Below are 27,770 nucleotides of genomic sequence, written 5' to 3'. Positions count from 1 at the left end.
AACAGTGAGATATCACATAAATCTGGATACCAAATTTGGTTTCTCTAGCTCTTAAAGTCTCTGAGGACCAGGCGCTCATCAAGACGGACAGACAGATATGGCTATATCGACTCGGCTATTGATGCTGATCAAGAATATATATAATTTATAGGGTCGGATGCGTTGCACACATCCACCTTTACCACAAATACAATATACCCCTCAACTCTTTTTGAGTACCGGTGTAAAAATGGAGGAAAATGTAAATTCCCATATATTCCGTAAAAATAATACTTTTAGCCAATTTTATCATTAGATGTGAACTTTTTGTGGGAGGAAAAAAACGTGGTTTTCGTGATATGCGGAAGAACTCTCACATTTACGTATGAAAATCTTTACAAATAAATGAATTTGAATAATGCATAAACTACTCAGTCCTTGTTTTAAAGATATTAACGAAATTTTGCAGCCCACGGGTACCAATAATAGGTATCAGAACCGGGATAAATGTATTTAAAAAACACAAAACATATACATTAATAGGTAAAAAGCATGTCAATCTAGGATAAAATCATTATTAATGCTTCAATGGAGAAAAAAAGGGAATACAAAAGTCCATACGCATAGAAGAAACTTGGTTGACCAGCAACAATGACGTCACATTTATGCAACATTTACGTTTTATGCTTTGGCCGTTTTTGTTTGAACCTTTTTATGTAAACAATCCAATGAAAAAGTGTTCTGAAAACTAGCCAATCCTGAACAAATTTTATTGAGGAATTGGATAAAATTATTTGTTTAGGGCTGAGAGGGCCAACTAGCTAGTAACATTAAACGGAATATCAAAATCGAGGACAATCAACGTCTTGTCGTGTCTGTCAGTATATATACGGTATGTTTTGAGAATGGCAGGGTATATTTGGGTATATTTCTGTGGGTCAGGCGGTATATTTTATTGATAAATCTTGTGGGTCTGTCCGTCCTTCGGAAACTAGACCAGACCTGTAAGTGATTAATAGTTAAGCGATCGATAGTTTTGAATGTTTAAAAAAAACAATCGATACTATCGTAATAGTATCGGGCTCAAATAATTATTAAAAAACCATTGAAACCTTTTAGGAACTTGTCCATTGTAAAAATTAGATGCCACCTGTCGATTTGTTTACAAATGTGTCTTCGTATTTTATAGCAGCCAATCCAAACATATCAAAAGCGCAACAACTGTAGCTGATACTATCGTGATAGTCGCAAAACCGTCGATAGTAGCGGATAGCAGCAAAACAGTCGATAGTGTCATCGATGGTTTGACACCACTACGGTCGTCTGGTTGTGCATTTTCGAGTGTTAAGTCTATAAATGTGTTACTATTATAAATAAGTTTAATCAGATTTCCAAGGCCAGTAGAAGCTAGGCCGCGCATACATAACGAAAACTGTAGTGCGTCGTCTTCTACTTTGTGTGAAAGAGCCGCTTTCGCCGTGGATTTTTTTTCGACGGCAGCAACTACAAGAAACCTCACAGCTTATTAATAAGGTAAGCCGGGTCATAGAAAGTTTTAAACAGAGCTGCGGTTAAATCTGTATAGCGAAATGGAGGCATTGGAGAAATCTCCATGTGCTTCACGAGCCAAATATAATTTTTCTCGAAGCGTCGTTTGTTTTTTTTTTTCGCAAATTAAAAATGGCGCTGCCGGTATAGACATCGAGAACTGCATTGCGCTGTACAAAAATGTCCCCGCTCACCACTCACTGCAACACAAGTAAAAGTATGCATGCTTGCTGTCTAGCGCTATTTATTGCAAATATCTAAATGGGTGCCAATCGATTTGGTATAACCAAGTTTTGCTTAATTCGGCGAATGCCGGCAAAGGCCGATTCCCACAGGCACGGCGGCACTCTTTCACGAACACTCAAATGCCGCCAAAGCCAGGGTTGTTGTGCAGACTTGTTAGTGCGTCGCCGCCTGGTCTGTACAGTAACAACAAATACCTACAATATAAATCTTTGTTAAAATTTTTTTTTTCATTGCTTACCGTGCCTCAGTTTGGTGCAGTGCCAGACTCGTGCTCGTCTGGGCACGAATGTCGCGGGCGCGTGGATTGATCCAAATCCACGCGTGATTAATTGTGATTATAGCGTAGCGTCGGACTACTGGGTACAGTTACGATGTTTAGATCTTAGATTGACACTCGACTCAACAATGAATAATGAAAAATTTATATTTGAATAAACGCAGCTTAACTACAGCATCAGCAGCAGGAGCACGAGCAATAGCAAAGTCATGGAGAATGGAAGCGCTTTGTCCATCGAGCAGATGTACCAGAAGAAGTCGCAGCTGGAGCACATTCTGCTGCGGCCCGACTCGTACATCGGCTCCGTGGAGTTCACCAAGGAGCTGATGTGGGTGTACGATTTTGAGAAGACGCGCATGATCCAGCGGGAGATAGCGTTCGTGCCGGGCCTGTACAAGATCTTCGACGAGATCCTGGTCAACGCCGCCGACAACAAGCAGCGCGACAAGTCAATGAACACCATCAAGATTGACATCGATCCGGAGAAGAATATCGTGTCCATCTGGAACAACGGCCAGGGCATTCCAGTGACCATGCATAAGGAGCAAAAGATGTATGTGCCGACCATGATCTTCGGCCACCTGCTGACCTCGTCCAACTACAACGATGACGAGAAGAAGGTCACCGGCGGCCGCAACGGCTACGGAGCGAAGCTCTGCAACATATTCTCCACCAGCTTCACTGTGGAAACGGCCACCAAGCAGTACAAAAAGACCTTTAAGCAGACCTGGGGATCCAACATGTCCAAGGCTTCTGATGTGGCGGTATAGTTCAGCCCCTCAGCGTTTATACTCATATACTCTAACATTCTCTCCCGCGGCTCCGTACAGATTAAGGACTTTAATGGCACCGACTTTACACGCATCACATTCAGCCCGGATCTGGCCAAGTTCAAGATGGAGAGGCTGGACGACGACATTGTGGCCCTGATGTCGCGTCGTGCATTCGATGTGGCTGCCTCCTCTAAGGGCGTCTCCGTCTATCTCAATGGCAACAAGCTGACCGTGAGGAACTTCAAGGACTACATTGATCTACACGTGAAGAACCAGGACGACGACTGCGGTCAGCCCATAAAGATAGTACACGAGGTGGCCAACGAGCGATGGGAGGTGGCCTGCTGTCCCTCCGACCGCGGCTTCCAGCAGGTGTCGTTTGTGAACTCCATAGCCACCACAAAGGGCGGCAGACATGTCGACCATGTTGTGGATAACGTAATCAAGCAGCTCATTGAGGTGCTCAAGAAGAAAAACAAAGGTAATGCCCGTCTACTAGGCCCTATGATGCTATCGAGCTACAGTGTCTAACGCTTCATTTCTCTTGGCTAGGCGGAATCAACATCAAGCCCTTCCAGGTGCGCAACCATCTGTGGATCTTCGTAAACTGTTTGATCGAGAACCCCACCTTCGACTCGCAAACGAAGGAAAATATGACCCTGCAGACGAAGGGCTTCGGCTCCAAGTGCACGCTGTCCGACAAGTTCATATCCAGTCTGTCCAAGTCGGGCATTGTGGAGTCTGTGCTGGCGTGGGCCAAATTCAAGGCGCAAAACGACATAGCCAAGACAGGGGGCAGGAAGTCGAGCAAGATCAAGGGCATACCCAAGCTGGAGGATGCCAACGAGGCCGGCGGCAAGAACTCTATCAATTGCACGCTCATCCTGACGGAGGGAGACTCAGCCAAGTCGCTGGCCGTCTCCGGCCTGGGCGTGATTGGTCGCAACTACTACGGGGTGTTCCCGCTGCGCGGCAAGCTGCTCAATGTGCGCGAAGCCAACTTCAAGCAGCTTTCGGAGAATGCCGAGATCAACAATCTGTGCAAGATCATCGGCCTCCAGTACAAGAAGAAGTATCTGAGCGAGGAAGACCTGAAGACGCTGCGGTACGGCAAGGTGATGATAATGACAGATCAGGACCAGGACGGCTCCCACATCAAGGGCCTGCTGATCAACTTTGTGCACACCAACTGGCCGGAGCTGCTGCGCCTGCCTTTCCTCGAGGAATTCATCACCCCAATTGTGAAGGTCACCAAGAAGAACGAGGAGCTCTCGTTCTACTCGCTGCCAGAGTTCGAGGAATGGAAGATGGATACGCCAAATCACCACACCTACAACGTCAAGTACTACAAGGGTCTGGGTACTTCAACCTCCAAGGAGGCGAAAGAGTACTTCCAGGACATGGAGCGCCATCGCATTCTTTTCAAGTACGGCGGACCGGATGATGATGAAAACATATTGATGGCCTTCTCCCGCAAGCACATCGAATCGCGCAAGGTCTGGCTCACCAACCACATGGACGAGGTGAAGCGCCGCAGGGAGCTGGGTCTGCCCGAGCGCTACCTCTACACCAAGGGCACCAAGGACATCAGCTACTCTGACTTCATAAATCTCGAGCTGGTGCTCTTCTCCAACGCGGACAACGAGCGCTCCATCCCCAGCCTGGTGGATGGCCTCAAGCCGGGACAGCGCAAGGTCATGTTCACCTGCTTCAAGCGCAACGACAAGCGCGAGGTGAAGGTGGCCCAGCTGTCTGGTTCCGTGGCTGAGATGTCGGCATACCACCACGGCGAGGTTTCCCTCCAGATGACTATCGTGAATCTGGCCCAGAACTACGTCGGCTCGAACAACATCAACTTGCTGGAGCCGCGCGGTCAGTTCGGTACTCGGTTGACGGGCGGCAAGGACTGTGCCAGCGCTCGTTACATTTTCACATTGATGTCGCCGCTGACGCGCCTCATCTACCACCCCCTGGACGATCCGCTGCTGGAGTACCAGACCGATGATGGCCAGAGGATCGAGCCATTGTGGTATCTGCCCATCATACCGATGGTTCTGGTGAACGGAGCCGAGGGCATCGGCACCGGATGGTCCACCAAGATAGCCAACTACAATCCCCGCGAGATTACCAGGAATCTGAGGCGCATGATTAACGGGGAGGAGCCCCTGCAGATGCATCCGTGGTACAAGAACTTCACTGGACGTATGGAGTACATCTCGGACGGACGCTACGTGCACACCGGCAGCATACAGATCTTGCCAGGCGACCGAGTCGAGATCACCGAACTCCCTGTCGGCGTATGGACGCAAAACTACAAGGAAAACGTCCTCGAGCCGCTCTCGAACGGCACGGAAAAGGTCAAGGCCATTGTGGCGGAATATCGGGAATACCACACAGACACCACAGTCCGCTTCGTGATCAGCTTCGCACCAGGCGAGTTCAATCGTATTCGGTCCGAGGACGGCGGATTCTATCGCGTGTTCAAGCTGAGTGCCACCCTTTCCATCAACCAGATGCACGCCTTCGATCAGAACAACTGCCTGAGGCGGTTCGCCTCGTCCTCCGACGTACTGAAGGAGTTCTACGAGCTGCGCGTGGAGTACTACGCACGCAGAAAGGATTATTTGGTGGGCCAGCTGACGGCATTAGCGGACCGACTGAGCGACCAGGCTCGCTTCATTCTGGAGAAGTGCGAGAAGACGCTGGTGGTGGAGAACAAGCAGCGCAAGGCCATGTGCGATGAGCTGACGAAGCGCGGGTATCGCCCAGACCCGGTCAAGGAGTGGCAGCGCCGCATCAAGATGGAAGATGCCGAACCGGAGAACGAGGAGGAGGAGGACGAAGAGAGCGAACAGGCGGCTCCGAGCAGCAGCAGCAAGAAGGATGTCAAAAAGGAGGTTGACCCCGACAAAGCCTTCAAGAAGCTAACGGACGTGAAGAAGTTCGACTACCTTTTGGGTATGTCCATGTGGATGCTGACCGAGGAGAAGAAGAACGAGCTGCTCAAGCAGCGCGACTACAAGCTGAGCGAGCTGGAGAACCTGCGCAAGCGGACTCCCCAGCTTCTCTGGCTGGATGATCTCGATGCCCTGGAGCAGAAGTTGAACGAGGTTGAGGAGAAGGAGCGCCTCGAAGAGCAGGGCGTTAATCTGAAGACAGCCAAGGCCATGAAGGGCCAAAAGGCTACCACGGCCAAGGGTAGGAAGGTTAAGGGCTCAGCGGCGGCTCCCACCGGGGATGTCTTCCCCGATCCGGATGGCGAGCGTGTCGAGTTCAAGGTAACCGACGAAATTGTCAAGAAGATGGCAGCGGCGGCCAAGGTCGCCACCAGAGTCAAGAAGGAGCCAACAGGCAAAGCGGTCAAATCTGAGCCGGGTGAAACGAAGGCCGTCGAGGAGGTGGACGAATTCGATGCTCTGGTCGAGGCTGGACCAAAGACATCTCCAAAGGCCAAAAAGGCACCAGCCGTCAAAAAGGAGCCGGCCGCCAAGAAGGAACCGGCCGAGAAAAAACCGCGCCAGAAGAAGGAGAATGGTGGCGGCCTGAAGCAGGGAAAGATTGATTTCAGCAAGGCCAAGGTGAGGGAATACATACATAATTCCTATTCCTATTTATTTATTAATTTATATGTTTATATTCCTCCTAGAGCAAGAAAGCACAATCTGATGACAGCGGGGACGATGTGGAATGCGTGGAAGTCGTGGAGCCGCGAGCAGTGCGTCCTGGTCGCAGGGCGGCTAGCAAAAAGATCGATTACAGCTCTCTCTTTTCCGATGAAGAGGAAGCCGCTGCCGCGGCATCCAATGGCGAAGCTGGCAGCGGCGAGGATGATGGCGACGACTCCCCCATTAAGCGGCCGGTCAAGCGCACACGCGATGAGGACACCAGCAGTAGCGGATCCAAGAAGAAGGCTCCGCCAAAGAAGAGGCGCGCCGTCATCGAAAGCGATGAGGACGATGACAATGAAGATGATGATGATTCCGACTTTGATTTCTGAGGGAAACGAACACACACAAGAAAATCGTTTCAAGGTCTCCAGGGTCTCGCATAATTCTATGAAAAGTATTTGGCAAGCATCTCGGAGACTCGGTACTAGCAATAGTCTTTCCTGTCCTGCCCTGCCCAATGGAAAAAGTCAAAAGTTTACACTATCCACTCTGCTCTCGGAACCCGCTTTGTTTCTTCATCCCTGCTCCTGTTACCCCCCATCATCAATGAATGTTTATTTTTATTGGTGTTTTAATTTGTATTTTAGGAAACCACTTCATTACATTCGTCTACTGTAGCTGCTCCCAGTCGGAGAGCAGTGAATAATCCACCAGCAGAAATACGCATACACATACACATACTATCGATGTATTAACATGTTTTATAAACATAGTTCTTAAACTCATAAAATTTTTCATGTAAATAAATAAATTTTACCCAATTTAGCCGGGACTCATCTCTGTCCATGTTCTGATGACCGCTTAAAAGACCAATCCCGTCATCAGAGCATAAAGTCATGGGATACATATAATAAATTAAAATTGAGTTATCCAGGTCTCGGATAGGCGTTATTTGGTTAACTATTACCTGCTTACAATCGATTAAGATAAAACGAGAAGGAACGTTGTGAGTCGCTTCTGTGGACGCCTGAAAATTAATTTCTTCGTTCTGGCTATAGAACTGATCCAATCTTAATATGGTCATTCTCTACGATATTAGTTTTTTCGTATCTTCGAATTTTCGTCCTTTGTGGGGGCGGGAGGGGGCGGGCAAAATTTGGTTGCTCTAGCTCTTATAGTCTCGGTAACAAACAAGACGGACGGACAGACAGACATGGCTTTATTGACTCGGGTATTGATTCTGATGAAGAATATACACACTTTATGGGGTCCGACCTGACCCAGTTCCTCCTCTGCGTTGCACACATCCACTTTAACAAAATTCTAATATACGGGTGTAAAAAGGGAAGCTTGGATAGGAAGGGCGAAGGAAAACAAAAATAAAACAGGTCTTTCCAGGGATACGGTATGGCAGAATTAAGTTATTATAATTTTGGCATATTGTAACTCCAAAAGGTTAATACGGAAATGTAAGGATATTGCCCGAAGGCCCACACCCACTAGACTCAAGATTTTTATACTGTGTGGTCAAATTTTCAATGAATTGTGAAGAATTTCATCTACGAATTAAACTCCCTCAAACCTTTTACATGAACCTGCCAACGTCGAAAATAATTACACCTTTAAACATTTATATAAGACATACATACGCATATATTTTCTTCACCAAAGAAGTGGAATTTGATAACATTTTAATTGAAAAGGCTTAATTTAGGATCAGTTTAAGCATCGACCTTATCAAGAAATAGCTTAAATGTGTTTTTGATGTTGTCATTGGCAAAGTGGGGTTTCTGCAGTGCCTCGCGAAGGGCGTGGCGGCAACTTTTCACATCGTAGTCTGTCTTGAAGGTCTCCTCGCAGCGCAAAAGGCCCAACTGCTTCAGGACATAGTTTAGGACACGTGTCTCCTGCTTGGTTTTTAAGGCATAGTCGAATGTGGCCTGGAAAAGTGAAACGGCGAGCTCTAGGGCCGGCTGAGATAACTGCGACAAATGCGCGCACTTCAGAGTGGTGAAGACGAGGAGCAGCAAATGATTGTCACCAGTGAATTGCTGTGCAGGGAAATGGCGAAGTGAAACGTGCGTCAGCGGTGCGGCATGTGGGATAAAGACCAACAAGGGCTCAACTCACATTTATAATCCCCTGTAGAGCCTGCAGATTGTTCTCATCGTCGAGGGACTCGAACTGTTGCAGAGAGCAGGGCGTCTGGCTCAGGCAGAACTGTTCGGGGTTGCAACTCTTGGTGGGCGACTGGTTTCCGATGGCAAAGGTGTCGCTGGCCTTGGAGTCTGTCCATTCGTTGAATAACTGCATAGACAGATGGATTACAGGAGAATAATTCGAATCGGTGCATGGGCATTAGCGCGACTACAAACCTTAGTGGTGTATGCATTGGTGGTCACATAGGCGGTCTCCTCGGCATACTCATCGTCATCTTCGTCGGCCTCTTCGGTCGTATCATTGGCGTGCTCATGCTCGTCGTACTCGTCGTTCCCATCATCGTACTCCTGTTCCTCCTCCTCCTCGCTGGACTCTTCGGGCTCATTTTCGTCCTCGTCCTCCTCGAAAGGTTGCAGAGCATCGGCATTGCCATAAGTGGACATCTGCTCAATGATCTGCGCGCAGCCCTCATGGCCAAAGCAATTTCCATCAATGTTAAGAACACGAAGCTTCGGCTTGTTCTGAATGGCCGCAACCAGCACCAGACCGCCATCAGAGTTGATCTCATTGGAACTCAGGTCAATCACCTCGAGATCGTTATTTGAGTTTTCCAAAGCCTCGGCAATTTGATAGGCGCCATTCGTGCCTATAAGGCAGTCGCCAAAGTGGATCTCCCGCAGCCTGCATGGCAAAAGTTTCAAGGGGAATAAATAATGTCATTAGCGAGAGTTCCACACAGTACAGTACTACACTTACATTGTCAGGCTTTTAATGACTTCGGCTATCTCATCAGCGCCCTTGGACTTCACGGTGTTGTCGTACATGTTCAGCACTCGCAGGTGGGGGTTCGCCTTGAATGAATAGGCCAGAGCTTTAACCCCTTCCAAATATATTGAGTTCTGTAGCAGGACAATCTCCTGCAACGTTTTCAGAGTGGCGAACGCTTTTGCCAGTGCCTTGGCGCCAGAGTCCTCTAGGCGATTACGTCCCCCCACAAAGACACGGAGCTGGAGCGGAGTTCCCGCCTTTCTCGCATTGGCATGGAGGTCTATGAGAGCCTTGGACAACATGGCACCACCCTCGGGGCCAAGGCCACAGTTGTAGAGGTGCAGCTCCTGAAGCGAGTAGCAGACTGGCGAGCGCAGAAATACTTCCAATCCACGCATGCCATTGGGGCCAAGGGCATTGTCGCTCAGATCCAAAACCGTCAGTTTCGCTCCTGCTGCAATCAAGCCGGCTCCAAGGAGCTGCAAGGCCTCTGGAATTTCCGCCTTAAGACGGCGAGTAAACAGATTCTTCCACAGCGCCTTGCGGAACTCCGGATGACGCTTCAGGGCCTCGCCAATGGCTCTGGCCGCCTCCACTCCCAGCGTGTTTCCATCAAGGTTCAGGAAATTAACCGTTGCCTGGTTGTTGAGAGCATCCACCACCTCCTGAACTGTAGAACAAGATACAGAGCGTACACTTCGGTGTGCAATGTTTGGCGTCGTTCCCTTCCCACTTACCATCTGATGCAGAGTCCCAGGTTTTAGCTTTGTCCTGGAATGATATACCCTGTTCTTCGGTAATTTGGGCCGCCATGCTCGCAAAGTTGAAGGTAGACATCGACATGATTCAACAATTCTTAGCACTGTACTTATTCTTAATTGAAGACGCCGGCTGCAAAATTCGCTTTAACCTCGCAAAAAATAGGCGCCTAGTAGAGGTGTCAAACCATCGAGGGCACTATCGATATTTTACTGCTAGCCTCTACTATCGACGGTTTTGCGACTATCATGATAGTATCGAGCTACAGTCGTTGCGCTTTTGATATGTTTGGATTGGCTGCTATAAAATACGAAGACAAATTTGTAAACAAATCGACAGGAGGCATCTAATTTTTACAATGGACAAGTTCCTAAAAGGTTTCAATGGTTTTTTAATAATTATTTGAGCCCGATACTATTACGATAAAATCGATTGTTTTTTTTTAAACATTCAAAACTATCGATGGCTCAACTATCAATCACTTACAGCTCTACGCCGGCTGCAAAATTTGCTTTAACCTCGCAAAAAATTGGCGCTTGAATATTGGCATCAGATCAGTGTGACCGCAGGCTTATCCATAAAATATACCGTATGACCCACAGAAATATACCAAAAATACCGTAAATGTACTGAAGCTTGGTACTCCGGTCCCGTGGACGCTTCTACACGCTGGAGCTGGACCTCAGAACAATTCCCCTCAAATGGTCATGTACGCGGGCAACATAGGCAGGGCAGCTAGAAAAAGAGATTCAAAAAGGCATAAAGCATAGGGCCAAAGCTCCTAACCACTAACCATACAGTATATAGATGTGCCAGTTCATACAACGAAAGGGGCGCAGCTGAGGTTTCTGTCCCAGGTCCCCAGGTCTTCGGCTGTTGGACCTGAGACGGTCGGGTAGCGGACATGAGACCATGATGCAATTATATTATTTTCAAGATAATTTTAGTTTAGGAGATATGAGCAGATATATGATAAGAAATGTACAAAAATGTATTGTATCTTTGTTGTTACTTATGTAAATAAATTTTGTGGAAATGCCGTCGGCTTTCGACTTCGTTGCTGCCGTAATATCAACTTTTTCAATAAATTTAGAGACCTGTTTTTATATGAATTATGCTCTGCCCATTCCTCATTTATGTTGCGGCAGGTCAGCTCAGGTCGCTACATCAGCCCTCAAAACAAAACGAAAAACCCAAATTCAGTTCAAGCGGCACACACTACACACACACACTTGAAATTCTCGGCTTGCTTTCGCTTCTCGTCATGAATCGAACATGTCGAAAAAATGCCGAACGTCTCAGGCCCACGACCCGAACGTCTCAGCACCACAGCCGAATGGACAGAACACTCAGCTACGCCACATTTGTTGTATGAACTGACACATCTTTATACTGTATGGTTAGTGAAGATACTGAAGAAGTGCGCCGAAATACTAAAATACTTTCCGGCGCAAATTTGACTACAGAATTTCTGCTCTGTTAATTTAATAACAGAATAATTAACGATATGTTAAAACTCAAATGTTATTTTCTAAATGCAGTGCTGCGAAGCGTCGTTAATTCAACGTTGTCCAATACTAAGCTCAGGTGATTGCAAAAAAGTCAAACAAAACATGCAAAAACAGCACAGAATAAGCTAAATACTGGCTCAAAATGTGCATCCATTAGCGAAACTAGGCCGGCGGGTTATATAGGAAAATGCTCAAGATGTTGATTCTTCTGCGCCCCACACACTGGCTAGTACTCATCGCCCTTTGCGTTCTGACCTGTGCTGGCTATTTTTTGCTCTGGTCTGAAATTCGCCTGGACAATGGTTTGTTGTTTTGTTTCACCCCTTATCTGGGATCATAATCTTACTGAATTGATTGTTTGAGCAGCCTTCAAGCCGTTCACCAAGGTGACGGAGGGTGGCAGCGCTCTGGAGCAATCTTTAGGTGCTCCTGTTGCGACGGCCGCTGTGGACAGCTTCGACTACGAGGAACAGCTGCTTGTGCTCTACAACCGTGTGCCAAAGACAGGCTCGACTAGTTTCGTCAACATAGCTTACGATCTGTGCAAGCTCAACAAATACCACGTTCTGCACATAAACGTTACTGCCAATATGCATGTCCTGTCGCTTCCAAACCAGATCGCCTTTGTGCGAAATGTCTCTAAGTGGCATGAGATGAAGCCGGCGCTCTACCACGGCCACATGGCGTTTTTGGATTTCTCCAAGTAAGATCAGTATCATAATCGTATGCCATAAAATCTTTGCTAAAGTCTGATTATCCAGATTCCAAATAGCCCACAAACCCATCTATATAAACCTAGTGCGTAAGCCCCTGGACAGGCTGGTCTCCTACTACTACTTCCTGCGTTTTGGCGACAACTATCGACCGAATTTAGTGCGCAAGAAGGCAGGCAATAAAATTGTGAGTACTCAACGGGCTATCCATCCACATCCATAATACCTTATAATCACTTCTCTCGATTCGGTCTGTACGACATAGACGTTTGACGAGTGCGTGGTTCAGAAGCAACCCGACTGTGATCCCAAGAACATGTGGCTGCAGATACCCTTCTTTTGTGGCCACGCTGCCGAGTGCTGGGAACCCGGCAGCGATTGGGCCCTCGACCAGGCCAAGCGCAATCTGGTCAACGAATACTTTCTAGTCGGAGTCACCGAGCAAATGTATGAATTTGTAGATCTGCTGGAGAGATCGCTACCCAGGTAATACTGCCTCCTTGCCCCTTTAACGATTTGAAATCCAATTAAAATTGTAAACTCAACTCTCTGGTTTCCAGAATCTTCCATGGCTTTCGTGAGCACTATCAAACTTCCAATAAATCTCATTTACGCGTGACGTCCTCAAAGCTTCCGCCCAGCGAATCCACGATCAAGAGCATACAGAAGACCAAGATCTGGCAAATGGAGAACGACCTCTACGAGTTTGCGCTGGCTCAGTTCGAGTTCAACAAGAAGAAACTGATGCAGCCGGACAACAAGCATCTGCAGAAGTTCATGTACGAGAAGATTCGACCAAAATGATCGCGTAGGCGCAGCAGGAGTCGCAGGCGAATCAAGCCGACTTCCGTTGTGTAGCAGTCCTTTCCACTCTCCCATGCTTGTGCTGTAAATATGCAAATTAGATTTGATCTGTACTTAAAAGCAAGTGAAACGACTTTGTGAAAGACACTAAAGACTTAAGCATTGAATATCGTTGACATATTAATCGAACATTTTGTATGTATGTATGAATGTATGTAGTCTAAGCCTCAAAAAACCCTGCTGTGTAACACTCGAGAGCAGAGCGCTTTTCTAGTTGATCGTAAGCAATATCTAGCAACAATTGAATGCACAATATCCCTTCGTTTAGTAAAACGTACTTTTTTATACTCGACAATACAAAGATAATTCGTAGTTGGAACGTAGTAGATCGGCTGTAGATCGACTTCCCGTAGTTTGCCATAAGTGTAACGATATTGGACTTGGCCGTAACGTAAGCAACTCTCTCATTAATTATAACTGTAATCTAACTTAAGCTCTAAAGGCCACTCAATTGTATGGGGGTCTCTCTCTCTCTCCGAATTTGACATTCAAATTAAATGCATGTAAATAATTGATAACAATTGATTGTCTATTGTTCTGCTCTGTGTATCAGCAGCTGTCAGCCAGATCGCGTGTTTGTAAATTGATTAATGCCATCATTGGGTTACTTTCAGCTTTCAGCAACACGTACTTTGTCTAAGCTAATTGCAATTTGGTTGCCTGGCCAAATCCCGCTGGACTTTAAGAGCTGACGTAGCTCCCGCTCCCGAATGAAGGTGACTGCCGCCTGGCTGACTGACTGACAATCGGACGGACTGGCGGTGACTTAGGTGGATCGGACGGATGGACAGGGCAGGACAGAATGGGCTCAGCTCAGGCAAGTGCAAGAAAATGAAATTGAAATACATTTGGAAACAACACAACAAGCAGCGAAATACTTAATTAATTGCTCGAGCTTCAAACCAAAGGCAAATGAGTTTGCGCTACCCACCACCCGACCCGTCAGTTGTTCATTTGATCGTGGATCGCGGGCACGCAAGTCTCCATCGCCATCGCTGATCGCTGCTAGACTTCGGCACGTCTCGTTTACTATATCCAAGACTTAAGAGATCTGGAGGTCTTGAACCAACAATCCCCGTAGCTGAAAGTAAACGCGCGCTGGCCTTTGATTACTAAAGTATTAACTACGGCTGACCGAACGACCATTTAAGCGACCCGTAAGAGAGATTTATAACAAGTTTTACAAAGATACATACGCTACATACATACAAACATATATTTGCATTTGTATACTCGTACTCGTACTCGTATATGTGTATACATATGTATGTATATGGCAGCCGAGGAGTACTGGCGATTAAGTAGTCTTTAAACTAGTTGTGTGTACTGAGCGCGTTCAAAAGTTCAATTCTAATTGCGTTTATGTCGCGTATGTTATGTAAAAAGCTATCAGAAGAAGATGAACAGAAACTACACTGCGAGAAACTGCAAGAACATTGTATTACATGATCGAACAGTGCGTAAAACAGCTGAGAAAGTAAACAGACAAATTTTAAGTGAAGTGCACATTAGTAGAAATTGCAATACTTTCTATAAGTAATCAAGTGCCACAAGTCGTTTATGAACGTACAAAAGTGCGAATAAAATGCATTCTATCTATAAGCTATATTCGATAATGATAGGAGACTTAAAGGAAGATTAAGTGCTATGTGCTTATGTACTGTATGTACAATAGTAGTAGTCACTCGACTAATAATATAACGTGTAACTGTGGTGCAGCTCTCATTAATGCAACATTCAACGAATTGCTTGGCAAAAAGAATTTAATATGCCAGAATATACGCTTTGTTTCGTTTAACCATTAACTGAAACAAACGAGCAGAAAAATAAGAAAAAAGTGCGTATATTATTTGTACGTATAAAATGCTTGTTCAGTGCTTTCCTACACAAGCATACCCGCGACTTTTGAACTTGATTTACGAAAAGAAACCCCAAGACAAGACAAGCCAATCGGTAGTAGTTCGTAGCCGTGTTTTCGTAGCTTGCCTCTCCCTCTGGCTGCTTTTAATGGCCTATTAAATGTGGCTTAATATGACAGGCAGACTATTCTCACTGGCCTGGCGTTCGTTTCTTAATAACTTTAATATAAATATGTACGAGTATGTGCGAGTACGTGTAATGAGCGATATATGTACATGGGCTGGTGGGGTATAAAATGATTTGACAAGCCGCTTTATATTTCCAGTCTATAAACGTGATCCGAGCTAGATACACAATCTAGAGCGAGCCCAATAAGAATCTCAGTACAACCACTTGGAGCCCCTTTTTTTGGATTAATTACCTTTCGGTGAGTTTCAGTTTCAGTGTATATACGCAGATATCTCACGCTTTCTTTGGTTTCTTTTGTTCGGGCTTTTTTTCTGCTCTTTGAGCTTGAGCAATTACAAATTCAATGTCCGCCTGACCGTAACAATACTCATCCCTCACTAAAGCTTTGTCTACAGGGTATCACAACTGAAGTCAGCTGTTTGTAACGCACAGCAAAGAATAAAAATCATAATATCATTATGAACTCGCAAAGAATTGGCTCTTCATTTCAAGTCAAATCTAAATCGGAGAAGAGGAACTCCTCACAAAGCTGCTTTAGAAAATACACAAAATGCACCAAGAACGACTATAGTCGTAGCGAGGGTATCCTATCGTACTCGTATAAACGTCGATGCTTTGGCTTTCGTGTATTTGTTTCCCCTTTATTCTCCTCTACTTTTTCATTTATTTTTTGCGAACATTCCTCTTACATGCCCATTCGGCCGGTGCTATGCTGGTGGCTGGTTCGTCGTCCGCTCGAGAATCTCATGTAAGGTTCAGTAACTTACTGGCATTGACCCATTTCGAGTGTGCTTCGTGTGGTGTTCGACTTGCAGCGACTTGTGTTGCTTAAAATATATTAAATTATTTGCATTCCCAATATCGCAAGTTGATGCTGCATCGCGTGTTCGTGAGTGGTCTCGAGTTTTGATTCTCACCAGCATGAAAATGCTGAGCACTGCAGCTGCAGCTGCAGCCCACGGCCTGCCCCAACATCACACGTCAGCGGCGGTGGCTCTATCTCGTGTGGCTACTTTCGACTCGGGTGAGAAACGGCGAAATTTATAGTTAATATAAGCATTGTTTAATGTACACAGAAATTGTGGGCGTTGCTCCTACACACTGACTCGCAAATGAGTGTGCACTGTTACCGCATTCAGGGGTTCCTCGATTCTATTGATTTTTTGGCTACCAACACCCGCTACGCTGCACGAGGAGATGGAACAAATAACAGAACTAGGCGTTTCCGATTTCCCGACCAATAGACCAGGCTTTCCCTGAAAAAGCTGTGGTATCCACCATTCTCAGAACCAGTACTAGCATATGGCATTTCCATCGGGTGAGGTGAGGTGAAGTGAAGTGAGTCAGTAAGCCGATTAGCGGGTATTCCATAGTCGGCAGTATGTACCTTTAACTGGTTATGTCTCAACTCATGCAAAATTGTGAATTTCACAGCCACAAACAAGCTCGTACTTGTATGTACATATATATAAACATACATACATACATATGTACGTACATTTTTTACAATTTTTTGCAGAGTAAGGTCAAAGCACTTTTTACATTGGAACTGCCCTTGCCATTGCCAGATCTTAAAAATCCAGTTTCTTTCTTTATTTAATGTTTTGGTTTCTTTTGTGTTCTCTTTTTTTTGTTGCAACAACAACGAAGGGTAGAGGTTGACATTGCATTCGGTCTTAACCCCAGTCTCTGTCGTACTTTACCCCAGTCCCAATCTTCTCGGTGTTATGGCAGCCAACTTGTGGCCGGCTCTCCGTTTCCAGCTCAAGTTCGGTTCGTCACTGAAAATAGACCATAAATGTACCCCAAACGAAAACGAGAGTATAAACGAAGCGTAAAACCATGAATGGGACTCAAGTCTACTCTCCGCACGTGCGATCGTGCGATTGAGCGATCGAGAGACTTGCCCAAAGGCAGGCGAGGCGGCGAAAGATCATGTCTACAGGGTGAGGGTGAGGGTGAGGTGAGGTGATGGACTGGGCTGTGCTGTGGCTTGGAGACGTGCTAATTATACAAAATATGCCTCGACTATGATTGCTGGACAGGTGTAAGCACTAATTGGCATAGAGCGTAGCGTATAAACACTGAAACCGGATAGTACAACTTGTTCAGGGTCAGCGTCAGCATAGGATAGTAAAGGCCTACAGCCAGACTACAGACTACAGACTGCTCTGCTGTGCAATTACACTCGAAGAAAACGTAAAAGTACGAAATGGAATATCCCAGCTTCAGCTTCAGCATCAGCATCAGCAGCTGAAAAAACTTTGAAACTGAAATCGAAACCGGCTTTTGCAAGCAATATTTCCCAATGATGATGCACCCAGCCCCATCTGTTTCTCTTTCTGGCTGGCTGGCACACGTGAATGTCATGCTCAAGTTCAGACCATACCGAGCTTCGCTCTCCCAGTGCCAGCTCCATCTCCAGCTGTAGTTGTAGCTGTAGCTCCGGCTGCGACGCTCTTCCAAATCCAGTTTCGATTCTTGGCCTGGCATAAAATCTCCGCAACGCGCTTTTGGCCGCAACAGTTTCATCTGCGCTTTCGGCCCCGCTGCACGCGTTTCACTTAGCCTCCTTTTTGTGGCCGCTTTTGGCCAAAATCGCGGTTGTCGAAGTCGCTTACCAAACAAGTTTCCATTTGTGTTGTGCTCTGTGCGTACTACTTAAATTATTCGACTAGACTTTGTATTTCCCAGCCCCAGACAACCAGACAGACACCCATGCACCCATTAGCCATGCATAATTTTGTGATATCAACGATTATCTACGATTATCTACGATTTTTGGCAAAGCTGCGAATTGTTTTGATTCACAAAGCTCTATCTCCGAATGAAAGATCTCGAACGAATCACCTGGCCCATCTAATTAAAGTGATTCAATGTCAGGCCCAGGCACCTCATGCTAATTTCCGAGTCTTTTGTTTTGGTTCATGAAAATGGTAGATCTGCGCCATAAGATGAACAGTTTATGGTGTTAATTCCAATGGTTCCATTTCATTTGAAATATATACATACATATGTTCCATACAGATCGATACCTATGTACATATGTACATCTGCATGTATACTTAGTCCGAGTACTTGTTTGCACTCGTAATTTAAAACTCGTTCCACCAGAATCTGCTCAAGTAGAACTTGTCAAGAGATTCAGCTTTGAATTCAGTTCAAGGCATTTCGCATTTTGTCTGATGAAAGATCACCTGAGACTAGCAGGAATTGCATTGAGGATAACCCTCAACGGGAATCCATCGTTTCCGATGCTGCAAAATCTTTGCGCTTTGCTTTGCTTTAATTCAGCTTCCGATACGATACCCATGCGAATGCGAATGCGAATGTCAAGGTGAAGGTGAAGGGCAGGTTGGCCAGGTGATCAATAACGAGATCAATAAGTGGGGAAGTCTTCGATGCAGTTTCCAAGCCGGTTCCGATTCATTTGTCTTATTAATGAATTCAAATTCTCTCTCCGCCTACCTATAAATAGAGTGCACAATTTTTCACAAGCCAAACACAGATTGTGTTCGACTTGAATCCGCTTGAAAGCAACACAGCAATTGAATATTATTACAAAAGAATTTTAGCATCGAAAAGTAGAGAGATAATTGCAAAATGAGTAAGTAATGATTTAGTATTTGAACCGTCATCATGCCTACACTCATACATTCATATATGGCTAACTAATTGCCAATCGGTTCTAATACATAGCCACTTAGTTGGTTGCTTGAAGTTTCAAGCGCGCCTAGACCCTAAAACACACTTCAGAGCTCAAAGTACAGAAGCTCTCGCTTATTGCTTAGTGCATACTAATCGATTCTGTTCTCCCTCGTAACTGATGCGATGCCCTCCAGGAGTGCCCACAATGTTGTCCGACATCGATCAGCTGCCCTCGATCCAACTGGGCGACTTCACGCTCCAGTTCGAGCTGGGCGAGCCAACGGCCATGGGCAAGGAGGTGGCCATCAAGGAGCTGCGCGAAGCTCCCGAACGCCAGAAGGAGGCCGCCAAGGAGCTGGCACGTTTGCTGCAGGGTAAGTGCTGATCAATCATCTGGGATTTCCGGGATGATAGGAATAATATTTTCAAAATCTGTTCTCCCAATTTATTGCCTGACAATCTCATGCCACTAATCACAGGTTATATATCCGAAGGCTAAAGTTGGTTATTGTTGTCTAGTGGGTTGTCATGTAATGATAAGTTCTACGATCGTTAGATCTTTATAATAATATACATGTTCATCCATACGTGTGTAGGTACACCGAGAACTTAATCGGCTTAATGTTAGTTTTGTGATTTTGTATTTTTGTAACCTCAGAGTTCAAAGTTCAGTTCGTGAGGGGTGTACTTGGACTGTAGACTTTTGACCTAGGGATACATGTTTCCCTTGAAGTACTAATCGGAGTATTGATTGCAGCGGAGACCGATCTGCACTATCCCAAGGACAACGAGGAGTGGCTAATACGATTCTTGCGTCCCTGCAAGTACTATCCGGAGAGTGCCCGCGATTTGGTAGGAATATCTAAATATGTATATCGAAAAGAACGATCCTATCATCACTGAACGTTGACTCTTTTGGCAGATCAAACGCTACTACTCCTTCAAGGTGAAGCACTCGGACGTGTACAACAACCTGAAGCCCTCGGGTGAGGCCAACATCTTCAAGAGCAACATACTGACGGTCTTTCCCAATCGCGATCAGTGCGGACGTCGCGTCCTGGTACTGGAGCTGGGCAGTAAGTGGCACGAGGCTCTCCGGCGTTGCCTTCGACTGTTTAGATTATAATCTCTCATTGACTTTGACAGAACGCTGGAAGCACAAGCAGGTCTCACTGGATGAGGTGTTCAAGGGGGCGGTCATCTTCCTGGAGGCGGCCATGCTGGAGCCAGAGACTCAGATCCACGGAGCCGTCGTCATCTTCGACATGGATGGTCTGAGTCTGCAGCAGACCTGGCAGTTCACGCCGCCGTTCGCCAAGCGCATAGTCGACTGGCTGCAGGAGTCGGTGCCATTGCGCATCAAGGCCATCCACATCGTGAACCAGCCGAAGATCTTCAACGTGGTTTTCGCCCTCTTCAAGCCCTTCCTGCGCGAGAAGCTGCGCAGCCGCATCATCTTCCACGGCACGGATCGCGACTCCCTGCACAAATACATGTCGCCCAAGTGCCTGCCCGCTGCCTACGGCGGCATTCTCGAACTCAAGCGCGTGGACGGCGACCAGTGGTACGAGCTCCTCCTCAAGTGCGACACCGAGTTCGATGCCATTAACTCGTATGGCTACAAAAAGAAGTAAACCGATTGCTCGGTGTGGCTCCCGGGTCTGCAGCAAGTGATAATTTCCCCAATATGCCCCAAAAGTGCCCACTCCGCAGTCACACTCACAGTCACAGTCACAGTCAAAGTCACAGTCGCACTTGCGCAAGTTAGGCATATAATAGTTAAGCACTCAGTCTGTTATACGCTTGTCCGGTTCGTGACAGCGCCTAGAGTTTGCCGTAGTCTTAATCGATCCAATTCCAATCCAGCAAAAGTGTTATACTTACTCGTACATATTATACTTAATCCGGGGTAAGCGTATTTATATTGTGTTATACTTATTATACAAATCGTTGAAATATAAACACACGTATCCATATAGATCATTTCTTTTGCGTACTGTTTTATGGAATCAAAGAGATTCAATATATGTTTCTGCTACAGTGCGTACCCAGGCACTTTCTGAAGCGGCCATTTCTTTACTTAACTCTGTACTTTAATATATTCGGAATATATTTCTCACAGCATCAACAAACAAAAAAACACCAACTACATTCTGTTCTGTTCCTGTTTAAGGCACTTAAATCATACAAATCTATTTTCCGTACAAGTACAAGTACATTTTTAATTTATGTTAATACTTTAAATTAATTTTCATCCATTTTAGCTACTGTCTTGTTTCTTAGTCATCATTCGAATGGTTTTCGTCTAAGTGGGATACAAAATGCACGACTTTCAAAATGTTCAAAAATAAGGCACCATTAGTTTGTATATAAAGAAACCCACGATCTTTTGAGGTTGAAGCTGTTATAATGGATACAAAGTGTCTGCTGTGGTATCTTTTAGTTCTATGTACTGTAACATATGACTGGACTGGACTGTTATACAGTATACAAAATTATATCAGCAGTTGTATTATATTACATTCAAAATGCACGTATATATGTTATACATTTAACAGTATCAAAAATACTATCAGATTGTTATTTTATACGAAACATTGTGCGTCCAACATAGGAGGATCATTGTACAGTGGAATCTTTGAACAATCTGTATCTCCAGTGCGAGTATCTGCAAAGTAAAGGCGGTCACGCTTAAATTAAACCCAACATTCATGCCAAAACTTCATTTAGAATATCAATCGGTTCCTTCAGCATAGTCAATATAAATGTACGTCATGTCATATCGATTGACTTTTTGGTCTGTGCTTAACGACTTCTTGTCTAAACCGTCCCCTCCGATTGGAATGCATAGCGTGTAGAGGAGGTCGGACCCTAGACGACGATTGGTTAAATTAAGCGTAAATTCCCTGACAGCTTCACTGCTCATAGCCGGTAATTGGTAGCTGGCGCCTTCGGTGCACTGCGCTTCTGGCCGAACAGTTTCTTGGATGGGGTGCGCATGGCGGCGTCATCCCCATCTCCATCCCCATCCGCGTCTTTGTTGACGTCCCCGACGCCACCACCTCCTGTGCAGCAGAGGCGCCGCTGCACGAGGCGTATGGGTCGTGTCAAGTCGATGGTGTCGCCGTTGTGGCGGAGCTCGGCCTCGGCCACGCACTCCAAGTGCTTCCACTGGCGCAAACCGAGTACAAAGGCGTCGCTCACATTCGTCGCCGCCTTCGAGGAGGTCTCGATGTGGGAGGCAATCTTCTGCTCCGCGCACCACTGCTGGACACTCTCGTAGCTGACCTGGCGCTTATGCGGCAGGATGTCGTTCTGCGTGGGAGAGGACATTGCGGGGGTTAACATTTTAGATATGGCTATGGCTATTCCACTCACCTTGTTGCCCACCACAATGAAGGGAAACTTGTCCGGCTCCACGTCGGCATAGGTCAGAAACTCGTTGCGCCACAGACCCAGTCCCCTCAGGCTGTCCCGGTCGTCCAGGGCATAGCAGAGCAGGCAAATGTCCGATCCCCGATAGAAGGGCGTGCGCAGGGCCCGGAATCGTTCCTGGCCAGCCGTATCCCATATCTGAATCGTGCGAAAACAAAGAAATTCGTCAATTCAACTCAGATTGAACCTTCAATTAGCCTTCCATTGAAATTTGCATCATTGTTCCGTTCCGTAACTCGTGCGTAATTCAGTGCTTCTCAAGGCATTCAACGACTTACCGTGCCAGAAATCAGAGTCTACACTGACTCATATCATGCCATACTATTTGCTCTGCAACCATATCATGCCATACTATTTGCTCTGCAAATATTTGGTATCAGAGGTAGTCTGTGCCCCCAAATCCGACCCAAAGGACTGATAACGAAGCTTCGGTGATAAGCAATTGAACCAAACTAAAAAACTTGAGGCAAATTTAACATGCCGGGTTGTTCCATACAACAAATGCAATTTTCAGATATCTTTCAGCTGTAAAATTTAGTTTATGTCATAGTCACTATGATCTCCACAGATCATGGGACGTTATTTGATTTTCGCTCCTCGGGAAATTATTTCTGCGTTTCATAGGGGAAATACTAGCATTTACTGGAATTTACCCATACCAGTCGGAAAGAATTTCCTGTTTTGTAGTTTCCTTCTGGCATGAGATGGGATTCCCGCTTCTTTTCAGGGCCCAAGAATCAGCGAACCGTGAACCGGCATCATTTTCTAGAGCTTACCACGGGGAATGGGGCATGACTAACCATAACAAAGTTCCTGGGAATATTTTAGCAATTTCCCTCAAATAAATACGCAACATTTTCCAAGCATTACTCATACGAGCTGAGATTCTTATGCTTTCCAATCGATTGCATCTATTAAAATCATTATTCCATTCCTCCGCAATTTGCTGCACTTTGCTTACTCACTGAGACGCGCCGCTCTCCATATTCATAAGCTTCCCGAGCTCGACGGTCTGTGAAAACTGTTGTGTGTTTTGGTTCTTCTAATTTCCATGTTTCCATGACAGCAGCATAAAGGGAAAAAAAACAAACTGGGAGCAGAAAAGGCGGCGTTGGCGGCGAATGATGAAAAATACTCTGATGTCTGAAGTCGAGCAAAGGAACTGTTTTTATTATTTCTTGTTCTTTTTTTTTTGCAATGCTAAACTGTACGTTAATTGAGTACAAATTTGATGTATGTGCGCCTGTGTGTGTGTGTGTGTGCATGGGGGCGCAGATGAAACAGATACAACTACACTACGAGCACAAGTACTGTGGATGGCACAGAGGGAAGAACAATGCTCGATCGTTGTTCAACTTTTAAAAGCTTTCGCTGACCAACAAAAAAAAAAAGGTTGACTATGTGTATAACTGGTAAAGCTGGCTATACTACCTTATATCAGTCGTTTGAACGTCATATCTTTAATATTGTGGATGCATGCATACATACATATACATCAGTAGTGTGTACATTGGATCGTTAGGAAACGGAAGGGATATACGCTTCGCTTGGCGATTTCTTCAGCCTCCAAGCCCATCCAACGGTAGCGCAGATTACGAAATATTCTAGGCTAGAGCTAAAGCTTAACCCACCTGGAGGGTGTACCGCTCCCCGTCGACCACGATGTCCTTGTTCATGAACTCGACGCCAATCGTATGGAAGTTGTTCTCCTCATAGCGGTTCGACACGAAGCGTGTGAGAAGGGCAGACTTGCCCACGCCCCCATCGCCCAGTATGACGACCTTCAGCAGCTTGGATTTCTGCGGGGGGCGCATATTTGTCATTTTGTTTGTTTTTCTTCCACAATTAAGCCCGGCAACGGTGTGTAGGATTTGGTCGAACTTTTTTTTTACTATTGCGCAGCTAGCAAAGCCCTTCGCTCTGGTGACATGTGATGACTTTTCAATTTGTTCGATTCACCCACGATTTCGCATCGATTTTCTATCACTTTGCCACTTAGCTAACAACAGCAATTAGGCAAATCGAGTACAAATTTAAATGAAACAAATGCGAAACCGAAAACCGCGCTGTGAGGCAAGTCAAGTGCAGATGGGGTCGGCTGGCTGACAGCTGACAACTAACAGAGGGGGAGCACGAAAGACCGTGGTAGCATGGTCGAATTGTTGGAAGGTACCTTGGCGGCCTAAGTTGTTTTCCACCCGCTCCCAGTTGGAGGGTGTTGCAAATCAAGCCAGAGTCGAATAAACGGAAATAGTTTTGAATAAATAAGTGCAAAGTATTTGATCCGCCTATCCTGTGTCCACCTAATGATCAATATTCTACGTTGTTCCATTCCGCGCCGAAATATCTCTCTGTGTTCATTAACGTAATGCCATCCGGCAGTATAGAAACAAACAAAAAATGTGCTTGAGTCTGATAACTCAATAAAGAGGCCGCTCGCTTAGTGATTCGCACCATTCGATTTTCCTACCATGCGGGAAAGTGCCACTTACAGAGCGCTTCCAGAGTGACCAGAGATTGCAGTAACGCTTGAAATTCAATGCTGGGACTACCTAACATCGAAGCCAAAACCAATAATATTTATTTGGTTTTCTCCTTTAATTATAAATCATCTTTGATTTAATCACAAAAATAAATATCCTAAGAGTACGGACGCTTTCAGCCTTTGATGACCGCTATGGGTCGCATTTTGATGCACTTCTTGCTGATACCCGCCGCGTGACAGGTGTCCACAACATCGGTTACATCCTTGTACGACTCGGGAGCCTCCTCCATGACTAGCTTGGGCGAGGCCACGCGTATGGCAATACCGATTTGCTCCAGCTTGTCCAGCACTTCCTTGTAGTCGAGATTGCGGCGGGATTTGGCACGTGACAAGGCGCGACCCTGGCAGAAGTCGGAGAGGGATGATATGAGAAGGAAATAGCTTATAGATTGAGATATAGCTTACAGCTCCGTGGCAGGTGCTGCCGAAGGTCTCCTGCATGCCCTGCTCTGTACCAGTCAGCACGTAGCTGCAGGTGCCCATGGTGCCGCCGACGAGTACGGGCTGGCCAGTCAGCTGGTAGTCCACTGGGATCAGTGGATGGTGAGGAGGAAAGGCGCGCGTGGAGCCCTTGCGGTGGACGAGCAGCTTGCGCTCCTTGCCGTCCACAATGTGGTTCTCCACCTTGGCGATGTTGTGCGAGACATCGTAGATGACGTGCATGTCGAGATCGTCCGGAGTTGTGTTGAACATCTTGGCGAAGGCCTGGCGTGTGAGGAAGGTCATGGAGCTGCGGTTGACCCAGGCGAAGTTGGCCGCCGCCGCCATGGCCTTGAGGTAGTCCTGTCCCTCCACAGAGTTGATGCGGGCGCAGGCCAGCTGCCGATCGTTGGTCTCTATCTTGTCGCGTTTCATGGCCTTCTCCATTTGCACCAGCGCGTCGGTGGCCACCTGGTGACCAAAGCCGCGACTTCCCGAGTGTATCATGACGACCACCTGGCCCTTCTCCTCGATGCCCATCTTGGAGGCGCTCCACTTGTCGTAGATTTCGTCCACCACCTGGATCTCGGCGTAGTGGTTGCCGGCGCCCAGTGTTCCAAGCTGCGGCAGCCCACGCTTCTTGGCCCGCATGCTTACCTTGGCGGGGTCGGCGTTCAGCATGCGGCCGTACTCCTCGCAGTGCTCCTTGTCCTCGGCCCAGACGTAGCCCTCGCGAAGCGACCAGTCCATCCCCATTTCCAGGGCCTCCTCCAGGTCGCGGGCGTTCATCGGAATGATGCCCTTTGAGCCCACGCCGACAGGTATGTGGTCGAACAGAGACTGTGCCAGCTGCTCCTTCACGGGCTGCACGTCCTTCTCGTACAAATTGGTGCGCAGCAGGCGGACCCCGCAATTGATGTCGAAGCCCACGCCGCCAGGACTCACTATCGACAGCGGGTTATCCATGTCAAAAGCGGCCATGTTCCCGATGGCGAATCCATAGCCGGAGTGTATGTCAGGCAGGCCGATTGAGCGACCCACAATTCCTGGCAGGGCGGCCACATTCGCGATTTGCTTGACGCCGGGCAGGAAGCCACCCACTGCTCCGGGACGGCACGAATTCTTCAGTTCATCCAGCATGAGACGCTCCAGGCGGCTGTTAACATAGAAGCAGCCCTCGACGTTCATGTTCGGCTGGAAGCCCTTCTTGATCCTCCAGCAGTGGTCGTTGATCTTCTCCAGATACTTGAGCTCATCATTGTAAGAGCGCACCACCATTGTGAAATCAATGCACTTAACTTGGCCTGTTAAGTTGTTTTTTTTAATACCAAAGTAGAAATTAATTGAATTTCGCCAGAATGCCGGCTACAAATAATGTTAGCCCCTGGATCTCACAAATTGGTTAATTGCAATTGGTGAACTGAAATTGTTATTCCAGATGAAAATTGACTTGTTTTAGAAGTATTTTCCAGTGCAGCAATAAAAGAAAACGCGGATTAAACCTAATTTGCGAAATGGAGTTTGCTTTTGGTACTTCCTTCTCGCTCGCACACTAGCAGCTGACAGCAGATTCATTTGTGTAAGCTTAACCCATTATGTCCCGAAGAGTTTTTAAATAACTTTTATAAGAATATAATAAAAGAATTTGGTCAAAAACATAGTTTTTATAGAATTATACTGAAATATAACTTTTCATTTTCAAGATATACCGTAAATATACCGAGAAGAAAAAACAGCCTTAGCCCACTAAACCCCCCTCTATTTAAACAGGTTAACACCTTGAGTTAAACCACTAACTCTGCTCTACTCGGACTTGGTTTTATTAATATTTAAATTTAGCTAATTGCCAACTAAAAGCATGCCGTGCCTGAGGCAGTGCAGCACCAACAGGTGTGCAGATAAACGGGCCATTTAAGAACAAGAAAAGCATAACAAAAATGCTTCCATCGTGACCGCGACACTCCTTTTCGAGATGGAACAAATTCTTCTGGTGAATTAGCTATGCGATCCCATTCACAAGATAGGATAGTCTTCAAGGCGCTGCATCACTTCAGCGATGCAGGACAATATCTACCGGTTCGTCCACTTGGCCGACATACGCGTCTCAGGATAGACTCTTGACCTTTTGGTGCACCTGGTCACAGTGAAAACGGAGAAATCGGATCGTTTTAACAATGCCCTGTACTTGAAGCTGCTGAACCTGAACTTAATCAATGTGGGCAGCTCCTCCACAATGTTCACCGTGCCAGCCGGGCTCAATCCGTCGCTCCAGATTACGGAGACCTGGTCAGGATTGGAAGTGATGCCAAAGATGAGGACAAGAAGAGGCGAATGAGCTGGCAACACCAATGGTGGTAAAGTCAGAATTTGGCAAATCGAAGGTCGATTCCTGCAAATACGAAATGAAGATATGATAAGATATGATATAAGATATTACATGCGAACTGGTTCAGCATGAACTGAATAC

The 27,770-nt window shown here is 46.3% G+C and overlaps 6 protein-coding genes across 9 annotated transcripts; 3 read left to right on the top strand and 3 right to left on the bottom strand.

The window, feature by feature from the left end:
- Positions 1-1,285: 1,285 nt before the first annotated feature.
- Positions 1,286-7,263, top strand: LOC111075785 (DNA topoisomerase 2). Of its 2 annotated transcripts, XM_022369267.2 has the most exons (5): positions 1,286-1,512; positions 2,215-2,814; positions 2,881-3,304; positions 3,376-6,401; positions 6,470-7,262. In XM_022369267.2, exons 2-5 carry the CDS (start codon positions 2,260-2,262, stop codon positions 6,818-6,820), a joined length of 4,356 nt encoding a protein of 1,451 aa, XP_022224959.2. In that variant the 5' UTR covers positions 1,286-1,512; positions 2,215-2,259; the 3' UTR covers positions 6,821-7,262. The 2 variants fall into 2 exon arrangements, with proteins under 2 accessions (XP_022224959.2, XP_041451159.1); XM_041595225.1 differs by lacking the exon at positions 1,286-1,512 and having other exon boundaries at positions 6,470-7,263.
- Positions 7,264-8,071: 808 nt separating this feature from the next.
- On the bottom strand, positions 8,072-10,309 carry LOC111075781 (ran GTPase-activating protein). Its single transcript, XM_022369261.2, has 5 exons — positions 10,097-10,309; positions 9,348-10,029; positions 8,807-9,272; positions 8,562-8,738; positions 8,072-8,482 (listed from the first exon to the last, which is right to left on the bottom strand). The coding sequence occupies exons 1-5, from the start codon at positions 10,200-10,202 to the stop codon at positions 8,153-8,155; spliced, it is 1,761 nt and encodes a 586-aa protein (XP_022224953.1). The 5' UTR covers positions 10,203-10,309; the 3' UTR covers positions 8,072-8,152.
- A 1,370-nt stretch (positions 10,310-11,679) lies between these two features.
- LOC111075782 (heparin sulfate O-sulfotransferase) lies at positions 11,680-13,722 on the top strand. Its single transcript, XM_022369262.2, has 5 exons — positions 11,680-11,931; positions 11,996-12,332; positions 12,391-12,529; positions 12,608-12,828; positions 12,903-13,722. Exons 1-5 carry the CDS (start codon positions 11,817-11,819, stop codon positions 13,144-13,146), a joined length of 1,056 nt encoding a protein of 351 aa, XP_022224954.1. The 5' UTR covers positions 11,680-11,816; the 3' UTR covers positions 13,147-13,722.
- Positions 13,723-14,180: 458 nt separating this feature from the next.
- LOC111079177 (alpha-tocopherol transfer protein-like) lies at positions 14,181-20,881 on the top strand. 3 transcript variants are annotated; one of them, XM_022374227.2, is made up of 6 exons: positions 14,181-14,363; positions 15,392-15,493; positions 19,098-19,277; positions 19,661-19,755; positions 19,826-19,979; positions 20,050-20,881. In XM_022374227.2, the coding sequence occupies exons 3-6, from the start codon at positions 19,109-19,111 to the stop codon at positions 20,535-20,537; spliced, it is 906 nt and encodes a 301-aa protein (XP_022229919.2). In that variant the 5' UTR covers positions 14,181-14,363; positions 15,392-15,493; positions 19,098-19,108; the 3' UTR covers positions 20,538-20,881. The 3 variants fall into 3 exon arrangements, with proteins under 3 accessions (XP_022229919.2, XP_022229917.2, XP_022229918.2); XM_022374226.2 differs by lacking the exons at positions 14,181-14,363; positions 15,392-15,493 and adding exons at positions 17,779-17,905; positions 18,734-18,862; XM_022374225.2 differs by lacking the exons at positions 14,181-14,363; positions 15,392-15,493 and adding an exon at positions 16,045-16,279.
- An 891-nt stretch (positions 20,882-21,772) lies between these two features.
- LOC111075788 (ras-related protein Rab-9B) lies at positions 21,773-24,326 on the bottom strand. The gene is made up of 3 exons (XM_022369275.2): positions 23,970-24,326; positions 22,282-22,476; positions 21,773-22,218 (listed from the first exon to the last, which is right to left on the bottom strand). The coding sequence occupies exons 1-3, from the start codon at positions 24,159-24,161 to the stop codon at positions 21,826-21,828; spliced, it is 780 nt and encodes a 259-aa protein (XP_022224967.1). The 5' UTR covers positions 24,162-24,326; the 3' UTR covers positions 21,773-21,825.
- A 591-nt stretch (positions 24,327-24,917) lies between these two features.
- LOC111079176 (RNA-splicing ligase RtcB homolog) lies at positions 24,918-26,859 on the bottom strand. The gene is made up of 2 exons (XM_022374224.2): positions 25,289-26,859; positions 24,918-25,224 (listed from the first exon to the last, which is right to left on the bottom strand). Exons 1-2 carry the CDS (start codon positions 26,579-26,581, stop codon positions 24,997-24,999), a joined length of 1,521 nt encoding a protein of 506 aa, XP_022229916.1. The 5' UTR covers positions 26,582-26,859; the 3' UTR covers positions 24,918-24,996.
- Positions 26,860-27,770: the final 911 nt, after the last annotated feature.

The sequence above is a fragment of the Drosophila obscura genome, unplaced genomic scaffold, assembly GCF_018151105.1.
Source record: "Drosophila obscura isolate BZ-5 IFL unplaced genomic scaffold, ASM1815110v1 contig_46, whole genome shotgun sequence".
Lineage (NCBI taxonomy): Eukaryota > Metazoa > Arthropoda > Insecta > Diptera > Drosophilidae > Drosophila > Drosophila obscura.
Note: the sequence above shows the minus strand (reverse complement) of the source record. Positions and strands in the feature narration are given on the sequence as shown.